The 26,000-nt window shown below is 36.2% G+C and overlaps 1 protein-coding gene across 1 annotated transcript in view; it reads right to left on the minus strand.

The window, feature by feature from the left end:
• Positions 1–15,878: 15,878 nt before the first annotated feature.
• The window catches only part of LOC149566376 (uncharacterized), a 261,740-nt gene continuing 251,618 nt past the window's right edge, over positions 15,879–26,000 (minus strand). Inside the window, exons 21-22 of the mRNA XM_089819749.1 lie at positions 16,552–16,672; positions 15,879–16,372 (exon numbers count right to left, since the gene is read on the minus strand). Coding sequence (XP_089675875.1) covers positions 16,220–16,372; positions 16,552–16,672 — 274 coding nt within the window. The 3' untranslated portion in view covers positions 15,879–16,219. The remainder of the gene's footprint in view (positions 16,373–16,551; positions 16,673–26,000) is intronic.

A 26,000-nucleotide genomic window follows, 5' to 3' on the forward strand; every position in this document is an offset into this window, starting at 1 on the left:
CAAAAGAAACAAATATTTAACATAGCTCACCTAATCCTTAGGCTACGTCCACCAATCAATAAGTCCAATACTATTATCCAGTGATTTCAACCTTATTACAATGTGCAATCCGTTGCAACTCAATACCACTACAAAACGCTACTAAGTCATCATAAATCATAAAATCCCTAACCCTAAACCATTTTATACAAGACTTCTGCATCTTACAAAATTAAGGCTAGAATATGTTGTCTAATAGAAAAATAACTCCTGACACCTCTTATGATCAAGTGTTGTTGCCGCACGACCCCTTAAGGGGTGCTACCCCTTGACCCAATCATGGAGATGCTGCCCCCAAACCCCTATAGAAAAATATTGGGGGAAACTGCACCAAACAAAGTGGGAAAAATTAACCTTTGGCTCTTACTAGGCTCTACATAACAACACAAAGTATCATCAACCACCTCAATAGATTTGTTGTCAGTAGATTTTTAAGATATCAAAAATGTTTTTGACCATAGGAGAAAGTCCCACTTCTATAGGAAAGGCAAGAAATCTCCAAAAGACAAAACCAACTCTTAACCAAATACTTATGAAAGAAACCTCCATGGGAGCCCACTCAACCTCACTAGCCAAGACCTTTGCATCTAGAAGGGAACTACACAAAAAAAAACCCCCACAACCTAGCACACAACACTAGTACAAACCCAAAATGGGAACACCCAATATAGAGCCATGGGTTTGCCAACATAAGGAGAAACAAGGGATACTACCCCACCATCGAAAAATAGGGATGAAGCCCCATCACTAAATGACAAATATGCAACACTCAACACCTTGAACAAGTATTCAATAGGAATTGAGTAGTATCCTTGAACATACCAAGGTAAAGACCTAAAGGAGAGCCACTGCATACCCCAAGATCTCCACAGAGCATTCAAAATATTGACCACAAACACCTCTCTAGTAAAAATCCAAATGACTTTGCTACTCCCACCTCCTACATAATAAAAATCAACCCAAGCTCCACTTGGAAAAATGACCTGTACAACACAAAGGCTCCATGAACCAGAAAGATGCCAATAAAGTTAACAAAAAACACCTAAAACTATTTGTCTACCAAGAGGTTCTACAACAACAAGACTTTGCTTCATTGAACACTTCTTGCTCTACTAAACCCTCTATCTTAAAACACAATTGCATAAAGGAGACCAAAATAGGAGACAATTGCCCATTTCCAACCATAGAATTTAGATCCAAGCCAGGATAGAAAAAACACAAACACTTCATTGGACAAGCAACAACAAACTTGGGAATAGGAGCCTTTAAAACACCACCAAGAAAAAAGTCGCAAGGATATAGTGGAGTGACAAGAAGATGCTACACATAGGGAAAAACCCAAAAACTAAAATCAATGACCTTAAAAAGTCCATTGTTAGCAACACATAGATAGTCAATGCATCTACTAATCTTAAATGGCTTCCTAAAATGTCCTCATTTTCTTTCAATGGTTGGTGAGACATATTTGTCAATGATTTCTTTCGACTCCATCTTGTAATCCAAATTATTTGCTTGAAAATACATGATTTATTTTAGTTTGAAAGATGACCAAACTTCTCACATTTCAAGTTTTGATAGTACACTACTCAATATGCAATTATACTATGTAAGTGTAAACCTTTTTTTAGCATGAAAGTAAAACTAGTCATGTTTTTTTTTGTAGAAATTGTTTTGGATTGGTCAATTTATTTAGAAAAATTAAGATATTACAATTGTAAATTCAAACATTCATTTGGAATATAGGAGGATTAAATTTGTTTTTCTTGGAAAAAGAGGGGTAAAACTTTATTAAGTAAAAAAGGATTACAACAAGGAGAGCTCAACAAGGAACTCTGTCCTGATCAACAAGTTCAACAAATTTTCATAACAGATCAAGGGGCAGCTGCCCCCTATCCATAACATTCTAACTCGGTGCATGAACTAAAGCCCATTTGGCCAAACAATCAGCAACTATGTTCCATTCATGAGGAATGTAAGTAAACCTAATAAACTCAAGAGAGGTACAAAAGAGAAGAGTTTGATTAACAATAGTAGCCAATTGCCAACTAACATCCTCAAGCTCCTGCGAAGTAAGCAAGTTCACCACCACTTGGGAGTCAGACTCGGATAATCTTGCGCCATCCCTTCAAACAACATTGTTCTACAACATGTGAAATGGATAGAGCCTCCATGAGATCGTTAGTATGGAAATCCTTATGCACTGAGAAAAAGAATTTAACTTCACCAGAGCTACAACAAGTCACTCCCCCAATACCAACAGGTCCTAGATTCCCTCGAGAAGAACCATCAGTGTTAATTTTAAGAACTCCATGAGGAGTCCAATGCCCCTCCTAGTTCACTCATTCCTTCCACTATAGTTGAGGTTGTTTGGGCACTCTTTGATACCATTGAGCTCTAGCCCCATCTTGAAGATGAAAATCGAGCCAATTGCATATAGCAAGTTCGGCTGAATCCATACCCCCATCTAGCTCACACTTTGCTTGAATAGTTTCTTGAAGGGAATGTAAAATCTTCCACCAAAGATGCATGACACCAATTTGAACATCTTGAAAGACTCATTGATCCCTCTCTCACCAAACATGCCAAAGAAATAACGATGGGCCAGCAATCCAAGCAATATGGAGAGAAGCCTTGGAGGGAGCACTCCCCAAGCTGGTCCAAACCTCAGGCAAAGAGGAAGCATGCCAACAAGAGCCACCCCAAGCACTCCACCAAAGGTGTCATAATTGAGTACAAAAGGAGCAACAAAAGAACAAATGGGAGATAAACTCCTCCCCAACACCACACAAAACACAAAATGAGGGGCGTTTAAATCCACGTTTACAAATATTATCCCATGCAAGACAACGGTTGTGAACCACTACTTGTATGCACTCTAAAATGGTTGCCTAGACTATGGGTCCCCATTATTCAATTTATCAAAATTCCTGAATCAATAGTTTGCAATATTTTATTAAATCAATTCAAATCAATTTCTTTGATCGAATTGTAATTAATTTAATTATTTCAACATTTTCAAAGGTTTGATCATTTTATCCTAAGTCTTATTTAATTTTTTTTTAAAACCTCTCTTCTAATTAAATAATTAATCCATATTTAATTAATCAAGAGAAAAACCCCTCTTTTAATTCAATTAAATATTTTCTATTTAATTAAAAGAACTTACTCTTTTTTAATTAAATGAAATCCCACTTGAAAAAAGAAATAAAATAAATAAAAATTAAATAAATTCTTTTTTCCTCTACACTTCAATGCACATATTTCTATGTGGGGTTTCATTTAATTTTCCTCATCTTTTCTCATTGGTGGAATTCTGTCTCACATGGATCATTCTTTCTCCACCGTTAATTAAATCTTATTGCCTCTTAATCTTAATCGTTCATTCTTCTTTATAAGGGAGAGCCCTCTCCTCAATTTTGACATCCACAATTATGCTATTGCTATGTTGCAGGTTTGAAAAGTGATTTTTGGAAGAATTTGAGCATTAAAGTTTTTTGTGGAGAACTTTTATCTTCTAGTCTTCTTCTCTCATGCATCTATGGCTTCCATCATCATGATCGATACTTGCATTTTCATATTAGCTTATATCCATATTTGCTTTCATAGATTAATCTTGCATTGTTATTTCCTTCATAAATTAAATTTCATTTCTTGCATTGCTTTGCATTGTCATCATTTAGATTAGTTTGCATCTTCATTTGCATTCATATTTTGATCTTTGAATCTCTTGTTTTATGGTATACTTGCATGGACACAAACTAGCTCAAATTGAGAGTCTCCATTACAAACCCTTGCACTCCATTAATAGAGAGTTATGAGTTGGCATTCAAGACCTCATTCTTGAGAAATCTTGGATATAATGACTCATAGAAGTGTGCTCACATTTTAGGCATACATTTTTGGCACCCACTATGCAAAATAAAAAAATCAAACCAAAACAACAAGCCGTTGGGAAGATATGATCAAATCTTTCAGATCTAGGATTTTGTGGTCTTCAAATAAATCCACATAAGGGGGTTAGCTCCAAAAATATCTAAAACCAGCAAGTAAAGGTGGGTTGCCTCACAATGGGTGCCAAAAATGTATGCCTAAAATGTGAAGTAGCATCTCAAGGAATCAACCATTTGTTTGTAAAGTACCAATTTCTCATTTTTTGTTAAATAATTGGCATTGACTTGGTTGATTATCAATTGTGAATCCCCATAACTGTGTAACTATAATTCTCCATTCTATAGCCATCTTAAGTCCATTTATTAAAGCTTCATACTCAACAATGTAATTTGTACATGAAAATAATAACTTGTAAGATTTAGGAATCCTGTACCCACGAGGAGAAACAAACAACACACCAACTCTGGAACTATTTTGCATAAAGGATCCATCAAAGAACATCTTCCATGTTCTTTCAGTCATATACATGAGGTGCTCATCTGGGAAATCAACTTGAATAGGTGACAACATTTTAGGCTACACATTTTTTGGCGCCCACCCTGGGGCAACCATCCTTTACTTGCTAGATTTAGATATTTTTGGAGCTAACCCCCTTATGCAGATTTATTTGGAGACAGAAAACCCTAGATTTGAAAGATTTGATCATATCTCCTAAACAGTCTAATGTTTGGGTCTGAATTTTTTTTTGCAGGGTGGAGAAATATTAGAGAAGGTGAAATTTTCATATTTTTTCAAGGCATTTTTTATTTTTTAAAATTTTTTCTTGATTTTTCATGAAAAATCATTTTAGGGCGCAAATTAGCAAATTTTTCAAAAAAGTCTACATTTTTGGAAAGGTCTCTGAATTCTAAATAGGGTTGGTTCTTTGTGTTTTGATTTTAGAGATCATATTAAGGCTCAATAATTTGATTTGCAAAAATTGGTCTGTATGACAAAATGGCTCTCTAAGGCACAAATGAAAAGATCTTTTCAAAATTTTCACATTTTTTGAAAGCTATTTGATTTCTAATTTTTGATAGGGGTCTCTTTTTTGCATTTAGGGTTTTGGATCCGAATTCATATCATATAGGCATAATCTTGTTGACTAGGTCAAAAATCAATATTAAAGAAAAGACATTTAATGAATAGCTTGCATTTAATTTTCACATGAGTCAATGCATGATGTGAGCTTTCATTTGGGTGATTTAAAAAAAAAATGAGAAATTGGTACCTTACAAACAAATGGTTGATTCCTTGAGACACTACTTCACATTTGTCTCATTTCAGTAAATCCCTAGAGCAGCAAACAAAATAGTTAATGCTATGGCTACACTTGCTTCACTTCTTTAATTAGAGAAACATGAATCAAGATTTGAATTCCTGGTGGAAGAGCTACATCACTTTATCTATGATTCCCAAGAAAGTTATGTTATTTGTACCCTTGTTAGTCATGAGTCATTCCATTATGGTGCCATTTATTCATACCTTCGTGATGACATTATACTTGAAACCTTTAACTGATCTAAACATAGAAACCTTATTCGAAACGTCTCTCGCCATTCCCTTATCTCTAGTGATTTGAATAGGAGGGGTCTAGATGGAACACTTCTTAGATGCTTAGAAAAGGAAGAATCTGATCAAGCGTTAGTTGATAACCATGAGGGCATCTGTGGGGAACATTCCAATGGTTTTTCCATGGCTCGAAGGTTGCTTAGGACGGGGTGCTATTGGCCCACGATGCAGATCGATGCAATAGCTTTTGCAAAGTCATGTTAAAAGTGTCAAAAACATGGTAACCTAATACATGCTCCGGGTAGGGAACTCATTCCTTCTATCTCTCATTGGTCATTTCAGCATTGGGCCTTTGATCTTGTTGGGCAGATTCATCCCAACTCATCATGCAGACACAAGTTTATCATCACTGCTACTGATTACTTCACTAAATGGGTGGAAGTTGTCCTACTTTCTATTGCCTCAGGCAAGACAGTTTCTCTGTTTATTCTGAATCATATTATCTGTAGATATGGAGTTTCTTTCGAGATTATCACCGACAACAGAGGCCAGTTTAAAAATAAGGACCTTAAACAACTGTGTAAAAAATTCAAAATAAAACATCGGTCCTCCATTTACTTCCCACAAAGAAATAGTCAAGCAAAAGCATCAAATAAAACCATTCTCAAAATCTTACATAGAACAGTTCATTAGAATGGTAGAGATTGACACATACAGATAAATCCAGCTTTGTGGGCCTATAGAACGAGTATTCGTACTCCTACTGGGGCTACTCCTTTTGCCATTACATATGGTGTTGAAGCAATGTTACCTTTAGAGGTTGAGATTCCTTCGCTCAGAGTTTCCCCCTAAGGTCTAGTTACAAATGAAGACTATCTTGCCATGAAACTTCAAGAGTTAGAACTTCTAGATGAGAAATGTCAAACGTCATTGGACCATATGAGGGTTCATCAAAAGGGCATGTCAAAAGCATTCAACAAAAAGGTTCACCCTAAAGAATTCTAGGTGGGAGATATTGTCCAACGTGAAAACCCCAAGAATCAACTAAATAGAGATCAAAAGGGTAAATTTAAACCTAATTGGCTTGGACCTTACATTATTACAACAACTTTTGGGTCTAGTGCTTATTTACTGTCTATAGCAGAGGGAGAGCAACTCCCTGATCCTATCAATGTCTTGCACTTGAAATTCTATCCATGATGTCTATTTTTTCTGGGGGCATCTTTGTACATATTTATTGATCGTAAAAAAATATTTAAAAATTTATATATTTGAAAAATACAAAAAAATGATATATTGTCAAAATTCTAAAAATTGGAAAATGTCTTGTAAAAATTATCATCTTAGTAATAAGTGCTTTGATGTATCTCCAAAAAAAATTATATATTCCAAAAAAAAACATAATCCAAGTGGTGAAAACCTGGAAGTGGGTGCTACTTGAGGCCTTTGCACCCCTATTTCTTAGCACGTGTCCTTTACACTTGGCATTTCTCTATCATGCCTTGTCCTTGTTGGCTTGGTTTGAAATTGGTCTTTGTCTAGTGGGCATAACTATGTTAGCTTTGGTCTCTTGGCTGCATTAGTCTTTAGGACACCTCACAAATAGTGTTTTTCAACACCACCCCAACTATATTTTTCAATCCAACCCTTGACATCGAGTTTTTTTCAACATTTATTGGATTGGTCTTACCTAGTTTCGTCATGTGATCTTACCTACTTGCAAGCACTTGATCCTTATCCTCGAAACTCAATATTAGTTAACACACTTAAATTTTAAAACACAAATACTTAATGCTTGACCTATGTCATGATCTTTTCTTTGTGTGATGACTGTTATTGATTTTCATTGAGTGTCCTTGTCTGATAAGTTTCTCCAAGATGCATAACTAGAGGACTTGGGGCATGGGGCATGTTTTTATTTATTTTTTGCGTGTGGGTGTGGTCTTGAAACTCTAGAGTGTCTCTTTTTGTCCCTTTGAAACATTTAGGAGATTTGAGACATCATCCTTGACTGTTTTTGCACAATTGTTCTTATGGTCATTTTAGCATCTCTGTCTTGATGCGAGCATGCTTGTACTACATTAAATTGGATAAGCTAACATCAAAGTCATCTTGACCTTTATGTCTTTAATGGTTATGTTAGAATCTTTTCACATTCCAATCCAATATAAATCACATTCATATCTTCATAGTTGCGCTTGTGACTAGTGATGATTGTGTGATTTTCTAATGTATGTTAATAATGGCCCAATGATGAAAATAAGTTATTTTATATACTCTAATGAATGATGAACACAAAATCCTATGTTACAGTTGCTCGATTGCAAGTACACCTTTGCATTTTCATGTACCTTGCATTATTAGACTTCATGTTAATTTGCACTTTTATGTTGCATTATGAGTTTGAGAGGGTTTTTCGTTCATCTTTATTGTGAACTTTTAATCAACTATGGTCATGTTTTGATCTTCATTTCCTTATCTTCTCTTGTGATCTCAATCGAAATTTCTATCTTAAACAGTTGATTCATTTTGGGGCATTCTATTTCTTACACAAAATTTTCTTTTCTTATTTTTGTTTCATTCCATATCTTCCAAATTTCTACCTTCCATTCGCTTTCACCCCACTTCTTTTCTTCTAATTCACCTTTGGGACATAATATTTCATGCTTGATAATCTAACTTGGTTCTATGATTCTTATATCTTTGATCTTACATCAAGAACTTCATCTTTGGTTCGATTTGATCAAATTTATCAATTTGTTGTTTAGCCTCTATCTCATTTCGATTTCGATCATGAGGGGGCAATATCTATCAACTTCAATCCTTGATTTAGTTTTATCAATTTTATCCTCAACTTTTTTAAGTCAAAATTTATTTGTATTTTTTGTCCTAATGTGTTCCCAAATCGACCACACATCTGGGTTGTTTTGTGCCTAAATCAATCTCACACTTCAATTTTATTCTTTGACTACACGTGTTCCCAAATCAATCACACATTAGTCTAAGAGGGGCAAATGTATGCACTCTAAAATGGTCAGACTATGGGCCTCCATTATTCCATTTATCAAAATTCTTAAATCAATGGTTTGCAATATTTTATTAAATTAATTCAAATCTATTTCTTTGATCAAATTGTAATTAATTTAATTATTTCAACATTTCCTAAGGTTTGATCATTTTATCTTGACTCTTATTTAATTAAAAGAATCTCTCATTTAATTAAATTAAATATTTCCTACTTAATTAAAAAGAACTTGCTCTCTTTTAATTAAATGAAATTTCACTTGAAAAAGGAAATAAAATAAATAAAAATTAAATAAATTATTCTTTCCTCTACGCTTAAATGCACATATTTCTAAGTGAAATTCCATTTAATTTTCCTCCTCTTTTCTCATTGGTGGAATTTTGTCTCACATAGATTATTCTTTCTCCACCCTTGATTAAATCTTATTGTCTTTTAATCTTAATCTTCCATTCTTTTTTATAAGGGAGAGTTCTCTCCTCATTTTTGACATTCACGATTATGCTATTGTTATGATGCAAGTCTAGAGAGCAATTTTTGGAGGAATTTGAGCATTAAAGCTTTTTGTGGAGAACTTATATCTTCTTTTCTTCTTCTCTCATACATCCATGGCTTCCATCATCATGATCCATCCTTGCATTTTCATATTAGCTTTCATCCATATTTGCTTTCATAAATTAATTTTGCATTGTTATTTCCTTTCATGGATTATATTTCCTTTCTTGCATTGCTTTGCATCGTCATCATTTAGATTAGTTTGCATCTTCATTTGCATTCATATTTTGATCTTTGAATCTCTCATTTTATGGTATACTTGCATGGGTACAAACTAGGTCAAATTGAGGGCCTCCATTACAAACCCTTGCACTCCATGAATAGAGAGCTATGAGCCGCCATTTGAGACCTCATTCTTGAGCAATCTTGGATATAATGACTCATAGAAGTGTGCTCACATTTTAGGCATACACTAACCACATGAAAAAATTGCACTTGGACCACGAAAATTTATTCCAAACTTGTCTACACCAAGGGACTTCAACATCCCCTAACAGTTGGCTAGTTATCTCTTGGTACCCAATAGAGACAAAATATTTACCACACAAGGTACCTCCCCAATCCAAAACATTTGGTCCTAGTAGAGAGCAACACGCCCTAAAGGGAAAAATCTAAGAAAGCTCTTGATGATCAACCTTTGTGCCTCAAGGAGGCCAATCTAAAGAGTGCTTCCATCTAGAACTGACAACAAGTCCCAATTGATAGGGCCTCTTGTAATGAGCCACTTTATGCCATCCAACAACAAGAAAAGAATCATAGAGAGTCTGAAGATGAGGGTATAAGGATAAGATGGAGGGGAATCCAAGCCTTAGAGCCTCCCATACATATCCAGAAAAGACCCCTCTTAACTAAAAGAGCACCAATCTTGATTGTATGTTAGACCATAGAGCCACGACCTTCAAGAGGAAGAGCAGAAATAGAGCAAGAATCAACAACTCTAAAATATTTATGAGTAATAATACAGGCCCAAAGTTGATGTTACCCAGAACACCATCACCAATAAAGCTTAGCAACCAATGCTTGACTACTCAAGATAGTCGATCGAAGACCAAGCCGCACTCCTTTTTAGGCCTACAAACAATGTCTCCCAACTAATCAAACTTCATTTAAAGCTACACAAATTACCAATCCAAAGGAATCACCAAGAAAATGCATCAAACTCCTTGAGAAAGTAAACAAGAGCAGCCTAAACCATGCTTCTATGAGTAAGAAGAGCTTGAATAATAGATTGAAGAAGGGCAACCCAAGCAGCAGTAGAGAGCCATCTATGAGTCCAATAATACATTTTCCTGAAGCTTGTTAATCAAATTCTACCAAAAGAGTCATGCCTACATAGAAACAACAATAGGGATACCGAGGTATGTCGAAGGAAGCTACCCAATTTGAAATTGCAGAATATTAGCAATCCTTTGTTGAATAGTTTTAGGAGTGTTTAAAAAAATAGAAGATTTGTGCTCATTAACTTTTTGGCATGATGCCACCAAATAAATATCCAAACTATGTCGAAAGGCTTCAACTTCCTTGATCCAACCAAGTCCTGCAAGAGTAGATCATCAACAAATTGAAGGTGAGAAAGAGTAGGTAAACAATTACCCCACCACCACCCCTGAATAGAGTTATGGGACACTTGATACTTAATAAATCTGCCCACGCCCTCAACCATAATGACGAAAAGATGGGGAGAGAGAGGATCACCTTGGCAAAGACCTCTAGAGGCATCAAATAGTTGGGAAGGTTGATCATTAAGAAGAACAGAAAAAGAGGCTGAAGTATCACAACTCATAGTCCAACTCACCTAGTGAGAGTTAAAGCCAAAGGTAAGAAGAATATTCCTTAGGAAACTCCATTTAACTCTATCCTAGGCCTTAGCCTTATCCAACTTAACAAACATAGATCGCTCTCTTGAACTAGCCATAGAGTGAATAACCTCAATAGCAATAACCACCCTATCCAAAATTTGTCTTCTTCCAACAAAACCACCTTGTTCCTCTAAGATAATAATGGGGAGCCACTTTTTAATTTTCTCAGCAATCAACTTAGTAATGACTTTGTAAACCACATTACATAAAGCAATAGGTCTAAAAAACTCTAGTTTATTAGCCCCCCTCTCTTTTTGGAATAAGAGTCTAGAAAGTAGAATTCAATGCCCGAAGCATCGGCTTGTTAGAATGTGATTCCTTAAACACCTCCAACAAATCATGATTAATGATGTCCCCAAATTCCTGAAAGAATTAATCTAGATAGCCATCAAGACCAAGAGCTTTGCCCTTGGGCATTACAAAGACCACCTCCTCCAACTCATCCAAATAGATTGGTCGCATGAGATAATCATTCATTTCCTGGGTAATAAGGGAAGGAATACAAGATAATAATATTCTCTTCATTACCAGCAGGGGGAGAGTCCTCAAAGAAGAGGGTAGAAAAGTACCGAGTGGCCTCCTAGAGCAAATTTTGTTGCAAGGAAGACAATTGAATACCTTTAGAATTAACCAATGGAGAAATATAGCTATGATTCTGGCAAGATTGCACAATTTTATTGGCAAAAAAAAAGTGTTCCTATCTCCTTCTTGGAGCCAATCAACTCTAGCCTTTTGCTTCCAAAAAAAAAAATTCCTCTTGAAGTTCCCATTCTTCCATAACTCTAGAAACAAAGGATTCAGCCTTGCGAAGATCCTTAGAAAACCCCCAATCTCTAATTTGCTTGGTTATCACATCGAGATGTTCTTGAGCAAGCCTCTTCATAGAGTGAAGTTTCCCAAAACATTATCTATTCCATATCTTGCACTGCCTTCTAACATATTGAAGCCTTTTAGAAAATGAAAACATAGCAGTACCATATGCAGGAGCTCCATCTCTCCACCAACAAAATACAAGATCATGAAGATAGGAGTCACGAAGCCACATCAACTGGAACTTAAAAGGTGGACAGTTTGGAATAATAGCCCCAGTCACAGAAAATTTAATTAGCCAATGATCGAAACCCCTCTAGTCCAAAATTTTTGAAGAGAGAGTAAGGGTGCCACTAACCCAGAAACAATAAACAAGAAATCTATCCAGACATTTTGAGATAGCATCAACCCCAATCCTTCTATTATTCCATGTATAGAGACCATTAGAAGGCTTAACATTAAAGAGGTGCAAAAGAGCTCCAACTAACGAAGAAGAGCAAAAGGCCCCAATTGAGCCAAACCACCTTGCTTCTCCTCCATACTTAAAACTGAATTGAAGTCTCCTGCTAACACCCAAGGATGAAAAGGGTGATAATTTCTAACATGTTGAATATGCCTCCAAAGTTCCTCCTTTCCCACAAAATCAACAGGCGCATACACATTAGCAATCATGATTACTTCACCTGAGTCCAAAGAAGAAGCCACCATAGAGAGAGTTGAATGAGAAGACACCTAGCGAAGGCAAGAAATTTTCCGCAGATCCCAAAAGATAGCCAAACCACAAGCACTTCCCATAGCCCCAACACACTAGCATTGCCCACGAGGCTAAATACTAGAGGCATATCGAACCATAGACTCCACAGAAAGCTTAGTCTCTTGGATGCAAAAAATGCCAAATTTTGAATTGCCTTTTGTCTAGGGATGCTATTCATCCCCTAACATTCCATGAGAGAATAATCATCATTGAGTGGAATGGGGAAAATGAGCATCCAATGGTTTTACTGACCCAGACTCTATCAATATATCTCCTATGAGTTTAATCTTCTCCTGGTCTATTTTGCGCCCACTCCTCAAAGAAGGAAACCCACTTAAAGGGTCTATGCATCAATCCCAAGGGGAAAGGAGACCCCTTAACCTTACCAAATGCTAGTACATTCTTAACCAAGTCAGCCAGAACAATGTCATTATCCTCAAGCACCACAAGTGACACCAGAGCTTCAAACTCGGGAGCTATAGGGACCTCACTCTTCTGGTGTACCACAACCTAGGATGCCACACAAGCGTCATGAGGTGGAGCTCCCTCATCTGAGAAAACTTGATCAAAAGAGATACTAGGAGGAATACCCTCCTCTAAAAACATACTATCTGGCACCTCAAAATGATTAAAACCATAATCAAATTGTCAATCTTTCAAAGGCCTCTTCTGACAACAACCCTTAGCTCATGGGCGAGCAGGGGTAAATCCATCCTTATCCTACATTTGAGCCTTTCCTTTTCCTATATTATCTAGTTGAGATTTCCCCTTAGCTATATTATCCATCTAAGCTTGTCCTTTTCCTACAACATCTACCAGACCACCTCCATTGCTAGTCACAAGACCATCCACTCCTTTGGAAGTCAAGTTTCAAGGACACTGAAGCTACAAATGACCATACTCATGACATATCCAACATCAGAAATGGAGGGATTCATAATCTAACTGCTACACCCAAGAAGAAGGCCCAAGAAAAATTTCCAAACAATCTAGTAATGGGTTATTCAAATCAATTTCAACACATTCTAGCAAAAGAAATAACCTTTTTATCAAGGGATTGATGCACAAACGCAATTGGCTTTCCTAGCAAAGCAACAATTTGATGGAGAAAGTCTTCTTGCTAGAATTCCAGGGGAAGGCGAGGCAAGCAAACCCACAATGTCATAGTTGAAGGGAGATCCTCAACAAAATTAAATCTTGAATGCCAAGGTTTGACAATTAACCCCACATGGTTGTAAAAATAAGACCCTCCTTCAAAAACACGATCACGATCAGACATGCATAAGAATACAACAAAAAAATAGTTATTCCCAGCTAGCATGATCTCCATATCTCCTTCCACCTGCCATGAGTAACGAATCCATGCCTCAAGAGCCGATAAGTAAATCCAGATGCCCAGAAATTTTCATATCAAGGCATGCTTAGTCCAATATTCAATGTCCTCCATCACCACCACTAGAGGAATAACCGGAATAGGGCGATCTAGGATGCGTGGAAAACAAGCATTAACTTTTTTCATCTTGGAGCTCTCCCCTAAATAAAACGATTTAGATCTCGTTGCATTCATAGTTGGAGAAGAACCATTTGTCCTCACGAAGGTAGAAGAAATCTCAGGCCTTGCCATGAGAACAATAAAAAAACCCCAACCCAGCAGCCTGCAATAAATGTTGACAAAAATGAAAACCCAGCAATAAAAGTCCCAACAAAAGCAATGGCTGTAAGAGTTTGCGGATAATAAAAAACCGACACTATCGCTGTCAAATCCAGCACCAAACAATAAAAAGGAATAGGCATGCACAGGAAGCTAGGGACCAAGCCCTAGCCCAGAACTTCCTCGCAGCTCTGCAACATCGTTTATCTGCAATTTATTGTATTTATTTTAATTCCAAATCATTTTCAGTCATAATTAAATAACTTACAGATGTTTGGTAAAACATAGTTTTCAAGCTTAGTGAATGCTTTCCAACTTGTTAAGTAGTAACTTTTTTGTTGGCCAGATTTTTTGAATTTAAAAGATGCAGGAAAAACATGGGTAGAAATGTCAATGTGGATAAAACATTAGTTAAAAAACATTTTCACATGTTTTTCTATAAAACTATGTATTTTTTCACTCAAGATGTTAATTTTATATTTTATATTTTGAAATGCATTACGCTAAAAAAACATGTTCCTCTAAGAGATTTCAATAGTTAGTGCTTCCTAAGTTGCCGAGTTCTTGGCTCTTTATTTTTCAAATTTTTGCAAAGTTGAAAATGTGGGCTTGCCAAGTACTCCCTAAGAAGGAGCTTGTGAATTATGCATACAACCATTAACCTAAAACTTCAATTACTTTGAGAGATTTGTATCTACTACCTATGAAATTAATCATCTCGAGTGGAAATGTCAATTGATATTTCATTTTCTATTAAAGAGTTTGAGATTTTGAGATGGATGTTGTCTTTATAGCTAAATCTTGACACTAACCTTTCCCTAGATTAATTGAGAACCAACTTATTTTGATTTTGAATAGATCATCTGAATTGCAATTGACATATACCATTCCTGAGAGCTTAAATTTTGCAGTGAATGATTCCTTTTAGATAATGTTTATGTTCAAACACAATAATTAATGTAAACTTTCAAATACAAATCAGCACTTGAAGATATTTAAACTAAATGAACAATTTCAAATTTACACAATAATATAATAAGAATGATCAACTAGTCGGTAACAGTTAGGTGGTAATAGGCTTAAAACTCCTAATATCTGTCTTTGCGGACTGACGGACAAAATTTAAAGAGCAAAAATTGCAGGTGAAAGTCATTTCAATGCTATTAAGTAAACTGGAAAAAACACTTAAGGGCATTGACTCAAAAAAATTATATAGTTCATAAGGTTCGGCTAGAAACAGAAAAATTTCAGATCGCATATCAACACAAGGGGAGATTGGGGAAATGTAGGGCATGACAGTTTAAACTACATCAAAGTGATCAATCCAACCTGGGAACATGGTGATAAGGTTTACCCAGGGGCAGCAATTAAAGGAAAAGCTAGGCTGTTAGTGGCACAATTGAGGATGGGTTCTCATCATCTCAGATGCAAGATGGGTAGATGGAAAAGGCCCAAAGAAGCATGGGAAGAAAGGACTCGCAGGTTCTACAAAACAGGTGAGAATGAATGACAGTTTCTTGGAGTGCATAGCATATGATGATGTCCGGGCTTAGTATACTTTACTTAAGAACAGTAAGATCAATCAGACTGCTAGTTTGATTGTCAAGATTCATAGTAGGTCAAGGAATATGGAGCTGGCATAAGGCAGAGATCCCTTAGATTGTTCAGTCTCGCCGATGTCATTAAACTCCTCCAATTCAATCCAATCTATGATAATAAAGCTACTCTCACAATTGTGCACCAAAGTGAAAGAACTGGCTCTTAAATTTCGTTCTAAAAGAGGAAATAGTTCTGTCCATTAAAATTTGTCTTTCATGTGAACATGGTGGTGCCCTTTCATGACTGAATCAGACAAAGGAGAATACTGAAGCCAAAATTAGAAGAATGTAATCGAAAAAATAAACTTCTCCATATGGCCTTGTAAAAAATGATCCCAGAAGTACACCAAATTTTGTATATAGGTTTGGAGAACTAGAAAAACAATAAATCATATGCTTAGTCAATTCAAAAATTTCAAAGTTCTCATGCATTTGTGATAACATATAACTTGACCTTTGAAGAAAGGAAAGGCATCTATGTAGTTTTGATTAGCATGGCCGTTGGCAAGGTTGAATACCCCAAATCTCTTGAGCATATTCTCTGATTGTTCTGTCAGTGCTGAATTTTCCTGAACCAGCAGTACTGAGAATACTCATGTGTGTCCACTTTTCCTGGTCAACAAAAGTCCTATCTGCTGCTGCCTGAAAATTGACAAGGTTTAAATGTATTTTATCATTGTGACTATTTTGCTGAGGCAGGAAAATAGGTACCTATAAAAATGGTTCAAAGGAATTGCATTGATGACAAAGAAGAGCACCTACACATTATTGTTTACTGTAATATACAGAAGTAAAGTAAATTCAGGCAAGAAAGTTGGTACCTGTGCTTCTAAATAACTTGCAAAGTCATTTCCCAGCAAATAGAAATCTCCATCTCCATCCACCGAGTCACACAATGACTGGAAATATTCTTTGTGGCCAAAATAGCCATCGCGGATCATCCTAAATGCAAAATCACAAAGTAGAAGGTTCTAATTATTGATTATATTTAATTATACAGAACTTATAAGCCAATCTTTAGAATCAATAGATGACCCAGTCCTGGGCCACATGCTATCTATATTTCAAACAAAGGTTTGTGAATTAAGAACTATTTTTGAGCAAAGACACACTGCAAGCCTGTAATTGTGACTCAAATGCTATTTATAAAATCCCTTTCAATTTTGTTGATTTCTCTCGTACTTGATCAGATGTTTATCATACCATTGTTTACAAGAAAGAAATAAACCTGACAAAATAAAAGTGCAAATGCAATTAATAATATCACACAACAAACACACTTCAGGCACAAAAGGAAGACAGATTCAATTTTCAAGTATATGAGCAAATTTCAATTATCTATTTCCAATTCATACATCCACTAACCAATGTGGTTCCATCCCTTACTAAGAAATTCAGTGTATGAGCCACTGAACCTGATCTGTATAGAAAAATGTCCCACTTTCCTGCTGAATTGAAACCAAAAGCCGGAAGAACAAGAAAAATCCTCTTGATTCTGTGAACTGTGACCAGAATATCTTGGCGAAAAGCAATGTATCTATGTTCTCCCTCATGTCCAACTTTTTGTTTTCATATACCATTACTTTTCCCTCTCAAGAATGAATGGTTATTCCATGGCCATTAGCACAATAAAAAAAATCTGAATTGAGTATGGATGAAAACCAGAACATCATGTGCTTAATTTTCTGTGAACAAGTTAACAAAATAGGGGAAAAAAATGAGTTCAAAAAGTAGTTTCTCACTTTAGGTGAGCTCATCCGAGCTGTTGTTTTAGAATTGGCTTCTCTTTGCAACTTCTCCCTCACAGCATTCTCTTCCCTTTTTAATCTTCATACTGTTTCTTTCTTTAAAAAAAAAAAATCTTCAGTTCTCTTCAAGAGAGGCCATATGCAATATCCCCCACCCCGCTTTTGGGACATAAGGAAATTTAATGACATATTCATGTAATATTAAAATTGGCTTGAGAACATCATGTAAATTTATAAAAAGGTCAATTTAATATTATAAAGTGGGCTAAAAAGTGACAAAGAAGGAATAAGACGAAAAGACAAGTGAAGGAAGTTGAAGGGTCACATCTTTGAGCATTAACGAAGGAAGGTAATTCATTTTCAGCATGCTTGGTTATTGATTTTGGATTTCTCTCTCTCTTGGAGAGCTTTAGGAAAGCTACAACTTTCAATAGGTGAGAGGATGGAAACCCTCAAGCTTGACAGTGAACGGAAACCCATTGTTAGTTGGAGTCAGCGCACAAGTGTTTCACATTGAGTTCTAGGTTCATTTTTTCTGCTATCCAATCTTGCTGTAGGTACCATATCTATGATTGGATTTGACCCTAATTTTGCTGAAGATTATAGTGTAAATATTCATTGTGGAAGACTATATTTTTTGCTGTCAATTTATAAAACTGTTGGCTAATTGAAAGAGAATTGCAGGCAAATCTGTTGTTTCAATTTTGGTGTTTCATTTTGAGATGAATTGGGGAAAATATTTGATCTGGGATATTATAGTGGTGTTAGAGCACCACACTTGCCATTCTGTTGGGTATAATCAGAGGTTTCATTAGAAACATATTTACAGAAAGATTTTATCAGGTTCTTTCATCAGATAAGTTTATCAAAAATTTTCTCATCAGATTATCATTGTTTTGAGTCTTGACTGAGTGCAGTTTGCAATACAAGGTTTTGGCTCAAATATCCCAAAAAAAAAAAAAAAAAATTTTGGGTACTATAATTGCATGAGTAGTTTTCTTCAGGGAGCAACGTTTCCATGAATACTAAAATGGTATTGGGTTTATCAAAATTTGTGCGTAACAACATCCTTTCATCTCTCATTATTGTTTGGCTTGATTGTGCTGGTCTAGATTACTGGACCATTATTGCGGAAGAAAGTAATTGCTTCTCCAATAATTGTGGCAACTGAGAATTAAAATATTGGAATGATAAACAGGGGCCCTCAGATGACATGCCTGAACTTTTCATAAACTATTTATTTTCTAAGCTGAAAATATTTTGACACAACACAAAAAAATTCCAAGATAAATTGGAATGGAGCTGTGTAGAAGCTGTGAACAAGTAAGGACAGTGTGTTATGCCTGGAGAAATTCCATTTTTTCAATATCGGCATTGATATTAAGGGAACGTAGAAAACCAAATACTTAATTATCTTTGTTGTTATCAGGCCCATTATTATCAGTGGTTGATTAGTCTTGAGAGAAGTATTTTATTGAAGTCCGTTAATATACCTCTGTGCTATTTGGGTCTGAAGAATAATGTCTCTTGAACTCCCATAAATAAGAAAAGTTTGATTAATATTGCAAGTGCTAAGAATTAAACAGTGGAGGGACCCCAAAATATTTAATAGCGTTACTTGGGTTAAATTCTTTTTTTTGAGTGAACATTAACATTGCCAAGTGGAGATTATAGTAAGCAATGCAAGACAATTATACTAAGTTACACGGGTACCCCTTCCCCCACTCCGGACCTCGAACTGGTTCGAACCGGTTCGAGATTCTGGTCCGGTTCGACCAGGGTTCAACCAAGGTTCGATTTTCGAATCCTGGTTCGAACCCGGGCGGACCAGGCTGGGAAAATCGAACCAGGTTCAAACCCAACCAAGAACCCGCCCACGGACGCGGAAATAAAGTGACTTATTTGCATTTTTTTATAATTTTTGGAGTCCACGTACCCTAAAAAGGTGTTATGAATTGGTTTTTTGCTCTCTCATAGTCATTTGATGTTTCTAAATAGGTTGTTTTGCCTTGAAGGAGAGCACATAAGTTTTTGAGCAAGCATCCGGTTGTGCAAGGAGTTTGAAGCAATACTTGTTGGTGTTCTTGAAGTGTTTGTGCATCATTTATACACATTTGCAAACTTGCAATGGCTGGAAAAGGACCAAGAGGTAAGATCTTATTCTATTTACTATTGTTTTGTTCTAGTTTTTCCAAAAAAAATTCATTTCTCTTTCAATCTTCATATGTTCTAAGTTCTTAAATCTTTTCCATTATTTCAAAATTCGTCATTTTCTTGCATATAGATTATGAACATATATCTAATTAGTAATTTCTTGCCATAGGGAAAGGTTCGAAATTAATGTCATCTACCTCTTCATCAATAGGCAACACCGAACAAAGAATGGAAACCAACTCCGATTCTCCTCTATGGAAGTATGTAGACATTATAAAACCCATTCCAGGGGGTGGTGCATTCCGTTGGAGATGTCGAGGATGTGATGTAGAAAGAAATAGTTCTTATTATCGTGTGGTAGGCCATCTATGTGGTTATGCTGGAAGAGGAGTCAAGAAATGCCCTGGCAAAAATGGTGTCCCTATACCAAATCACACCGTGTTAAAATATATTGAAGAGCATGAGGCAGCAGAAGAGAGAGAAGGACGCAGGGCAATAGAACTCGGTAGTAGTAGTAATAAAAGTAAAAAAGCTAAGGGAATGCAGGCCCCCTCAGATGTTATTGTACAAGACCACCCCTTCTTCAATACTACAATGGACACTGACACTGAATCTATCCCCATTGTACACAAAAGAAAGGGGCCAATAGAAACTTCTTTTCAAAACAAGGCCCGGGAAATTGCTGACATTAAGGTGGGAAGATGCCTCTATACAAATGGGTTGTCTTTTAATGTTGTCCGCTCTCCGTTTTGGAAGGACATGTTGAGGGGTGCCAATGAAGCTCCAAAAGGGTATTGTGGCCTCGGGTATGAGAAAGTTCGCACCACCTTGTTGGATGATGAGGTCCAACGGGTTGAAAATCAATTGAAGCCCATAAGGGACTCATGGGTTGAGACAGGGGTGACAATTGTTTCAGATGGCTGGAAGGATTCTAGGAACCGTCCCTTGATCAATGTCCTTGCGGTGTCCCCTAAAGGGGCAATGTTTCTGAAAGCGGTGGATTGTGAGGGCAAAGTAAAAGGTGGGCCATTTATTGCTGATATCTTAATTGAGGCCATTGAACAAGTGGGAGCAAGAAACGTTGTCCAAGTCATAACGGACAACGCAAAGAATTGTAGAGCAGCAGGTTTGTTGGTTGAATCACGATATCCACATATCTTTTGGACACCTTGTGCAATCCATTCACTCAATCTTATGCTAAAAAAGATTGGGAACCAAATTGAGTGGATCAAAACAATGTATGAAGAGGCTGAGGACATACAAATGTTTGTCACAAACCACCACATGACTCAATCTCTTTTCAGGAACTACTCAAAATTGGAGCTATTGAAGGTAAATGAACTTGAACTCAAATTAGTAATTTAATTTTTAATATTTGACAATTTCTGATTTTTCATATTTTACTTGTGCAATTGCCAATGTGTATACTTTTCTTAGTTTTCTAAAATATGTATCTAATAGTTGTTTTTTGCTCTAATTTATGTCACAGGTTGCTGAGACCCGTTTTGCATCACATATAATCGTCTTAAGACGACTTGTGCAAGTGAAAGATGCACTTCAAGGTATGGTAATCAGCAACAATTGGGGTGTATGGAAGCAAAAGAACACTGAAAGGGAAAACAAAATAAAGGATAGGCTATTGGCTGACTCATGGTGGGAACGTGTGGAATATCTCCTTAAGATCACCGAGCCCATTATGAGCATGCTTAGGTACACTGACATGGATAGGCCTTGCCTTGGAGAGATCTATGATGGCATAGACTCAATGATTGAGAAGATCAAGCAAGTTATAAATGAGCAGGAGCAAGATCCGCAAGAGACCTTTTTCAAACAAGTGCAAAAAATTATTAATGAAAGATGGAACAAAATGACCACTCCATTACATTTGCTTGCCTATGCCTTGACCCCCAAATACTATAGCTCACAATATTGTGATCTACCAGGAAGGTTGCCACCATATAGAGATATGGAAGTGTCTGAGGGGTACCAGGCAGCATTTAGAAGAATATTTCCTGATGATGATATAAGAGATCTAATCATGGATGAGTTCATAGCATTTGTCAATGCTACAGGTCTAAGTAATGATGCTCTTCGTCATCGGTTCAAGAAGCATGCTCATGGTTGGTGGTACCTCCATGGCCAAAAATTCCAAACATTGCAGCCCCTTGCAATCAAAGTTATATCACAAGTAAGTTTTATTTTATTTTTTAATTAGCTCACTTTATCTTCAAAAGAATTTTTTAATAAGATTGAATTAATTCCTTTTTAATTGCCTACCTTATGTTGTCTTTATAGGTTGCTAGTTCTTCTACATCAGAAAGAAATTGGAGCACCTATTCTTTCATCCACTCGGTGAAGCGCAATAGGTTGCAATCAAAAAGAGCCAAGAACCTGGTATTTGTGCATAACAACTTGCGCCTTCTTTCGCACAAGAGTCAAGAATACAAAGAAGGGGAGACAAAGAAGTGGGATGTAGATGCAGAGATTGCAGACTTGGATGCTTCCACTGCTGCGCTTACAATTGATGATTTTGATGACTTTGATGTCAATACCATTGTTGATTCTGCTGCTGATCCCATTGGCCTTGGTGCAAGTAATAGCATAGGCGAAGGAGGAGATTAAGAAGAAGATGAAAAAGAAGAAGATGAATATGAAGAAGATGAAGATGAAGAATGAAGAACTTAGAACTAGAAATTCAGAATTTTAATAGATTTTCATTCTATTAGTTACTGTTAAACATTGAACGTGAAACAATGACACTTGAACGTGAAACAATGACACCATTTTAAATGTTTTGAATCTTTCATCTTTGATGTTGAAGTTGATTGAACTATGTTACTATATGATGGTATGCTCACCATGATACATTGATATGTTATTGTTTATGCTGTTTTAAAGTTTTAAATGTGTTTATGGTACTATGCTACATTCTAATTTTAACTCATGCTTCATAAAAATGTATATATATATATATATATATTTTTTTTTTTTTTTTTTTTTTTACATGTTTTTGTACTAACGAACCCAAACCCCTTTCCAAAATTTCGTCGAACCAGCGAACCGGTTCTCGAACCCGAACCCAAAACCGAACCACGAACCGGCAACCTAGCAATTATATGGTGCAGAACATTAATTTATTGGGTCTTGCTAAAGTTTCAAGTTTGCCAATTATTACAAGTCAAGTCCTTGGCAGAACATTATGATTCAAAGGCGGTAATTTTGCTGCAATATTCTGAAGGCTTTCAGGCGGGCAGAGCTTTCTTTCATAGGCATTTTCTATTGTGAGAACGAAATATGCTTCTACCATCCATATTCCTCTAAACAAAACAGATGGCAATATTTGTATTTCATAGGAGGAAGTCTGGTGATATATATAATTATTTCATGAAGTCTGCCAATATTTGAAATGTCTTTCTGAGGCATTAATTTCATCATTACCAGTCTACCGTAAACATCTCTGCAGTCTGGAAAGATTCGAGTTGGGTAATGCCATCTGAACTACAATCTCTCACATTACAATTGACATACTGGAGATGGTACAAAAGATAAGGGGTCCCATGGAGGAAGAAGATATACATGTTGACTTCATTGGGTATATGGTTGAGTGCATGATGAATTTGTTGGTGTTGGTACTCTGTCGTGTATAGCTCATGCAATTGTTTACAACAATTCAAAAAACTATCGAGCTCATCAATCTGAAGAAATTTGACTGAGTTAATGATGTGACATCAACTAGAAAGTTAGTTTGGCAGGTGTAGGTTTTAACAGACAAAACTAAGGTGCAAATTGGTTCTGTTGTTAAGTATTGGCTGGAACTGTAAGAAGTTGCTGCCATTATTTATTTTTCCTGGAAACTTCCCATTCATGGTTTCTACAGATTGTTCATTGGCATTACTGAAGTTGTAGGAGACAGAGACTTGCAAACAGTTTCCAGGAAGGATTAAATTATGAGAGGAGTTTGGCGAAAAACGATACCTTTTGTGTTTGCTGAGGGGACAACCACCTGTTAAGAGTTAATATTTGAAATACAAATTTTCTACACTTTGCTTTTCCCATGGAATGAGAACTCTGTTTAAATTATTTTGCTCCAGTCATCTGCTGGTTAGTAATTGACAGGAGTAAAAAGTTTCACTCTAGGCAGTGGAATTTGTCTCTAGTGTGCATCTTAACACTATGTCATTAACAACACATGGAGATTTCTGGCCAAGGGAATGTACAAGTGGTAACTGCACTATCTGTTAACAAATTGTCAACGTCCTGAGTATGAAGGTAATTAATGGCAGGAGTATTTATCAGCATGTATAGCATGTTATGTTTCTCTCCTGATTAACGCAAGTTGAAGATTGGTGCTGGTGAAATATAACCATAGGCATCTGTAAGCATCAAAGTCAGAGCATTATACAACCTTAATAAGGACGTATTCTGCTCGTCCTCATCAAGTCTCAAAACTCGTATTTTTTTATTATATTAATGCTCCAAATTTTCAAAGCAACCCTGTGATTCCACATTGATAATAATATATTGTTCAATATTCTGTCATGTCATTCATAGGTGTTACTATGAGTGAGATAATTGTAATATCCAACCTGTTACAAAGTTATGCTCTGAATGTATTTAATAGTTTAGCTCAAATTTGTGGAGTAAGTTAACTATTATTCCCTGGGGCTCTTAATTTCACGTACTTGTCTTGTGTAATGCACTGATTTTGAAAACTCAAACATAAAACCATTTAAACAACCCCCCATGAAAAAAAGAAAAAAATTCAGGAACCAAGCCCTGCACACCAAGTATTTGATGAAAATTTTGGATATTCTTAATTAAAATAAAATGATCAAATTAGGAGGGAATATCACAGTAAGCAAACTGCCAGTCTGCTATATTGTATGAAATTGTGGCTCAAGAGTCAGTACATAAATCGTTCAAATTGCAAAAGTCTTAGTGCACAACAGATGTAGCATTTTACAGTGGAAATAGGGAGGAACATCAATCAGTGCTTCCTTTTGAGGAAATTTAGACCATAATGACAATGGAAGGTCTGAAAAATCAGATGTTCTGAAAATAATTTAATGGAACTTTTAATCATAAGCAGCAAAGGGATTTGCAAAAGGAAAATGCAATAGGAAAAAGTCGTACATCATAGGATGACAATTGGAGTCTATGCAATGTATGGATGGTGTTCTTACAGAATTGGAAGAGCTGGAGTCTTGTTTATCTAAAGTGGATCAGACTGTTTGGAGGTTCTTAATCTGGGCCCTTGCAGCCTTCAATGGTTGCCCTAGTATAACATAGGTTAATGGAGCATCTGAGCATAGGAGTAAGACTAACAGTCAAATCTTGCCTCAACGAAATTATCAAAATTACAACACCAGTTATACCTTAGAACAACATTTTTACAGGGGTTTTACAGCTGATTGTGGATAGTCTATATCTGCTATAACCTACTTGTGGTAAGAAGGTGAAGATTTTGGGACTCGTGAAAAAGACCAGATTTTTTATTCTCATGTTAGATCTGGGTTGTGAAGAAATGATCCAATAGTTGACACAATGTTTCTCAGGGGAATACTGGAAACATCGACCAAACAATGTGAGAGCTTGCATAAAAACCATCATATATCAGTCCTAGATAAGGATGATGACGTATGTAAGTAATCACAATTAGATTTTCTGGCTATATGGAGAAGGAAGAATAGGATCTCACTCATGGCTTACAAGCTGGTGGAGGAATTGATTGAACATAAGTTTGACATGTTCAAAGAATTTATGATTAAGCAGCTAAGATCAGAAGGTATATAGGTTGCAGGATCTTCAAATTTGAACAAGAACCAAATGAGGAAATATTAGCTTTGTTGCACTTGCAAGCATGCTTGGTGTCTTGATCAATTTGTGAGAAGAAAAAGGAAGAAGAGTCATCTCAGAAGTGCACATCAACATTGAGGAAGTTGGGAACTCTATAGTATAGCTTCAACATAATGAAAACAATGGGCTGGAATCAGCTATGGATAATGGTAAAGGATACTCCACCCTCTTGGTGGGTGCTTTAGAAGTTGTTATTAACAAGCATTTTGATGTTCCTAATGAAGGAAGTGAATCTTCCTGTGATTATGAACTAATATGAAGTTATGAACCGTCTAAAATTATAATAGAAGATGAGGTTATGCAAATAATGAAATTACTTCCAACCAAAGGACTGTCCAAACTTGTATACGTGAGCTAAACCATGATGATAACACTATATGGACTGATTTGAAACATCAATCTGAAATCTTATGTCTAGATGAAGAAATTGGGGCATATAGTTTGGAGGATAATCTAAAGGTCTCAAATGAGAGGATTGTTGCAGCCCTAGTACATTTTGATAACACCCATAA

The sequence above is a fragment of the Cupressus sempervirens genome, chromosome 3, assembly GCF_028749045.1.
Source record: "Cupressus sempervirens isolate cs-2001-9-10 chromosome 3, ASM2874904v1, whole genome shotgun sequence".
Classification (NCBI taxonomy): Eukaryota; Viridiplantae; Streptophyta; class Pinopsida; order Cupressales; family Cupressaceae; genus Cupressus; species Cupressus sempervirens.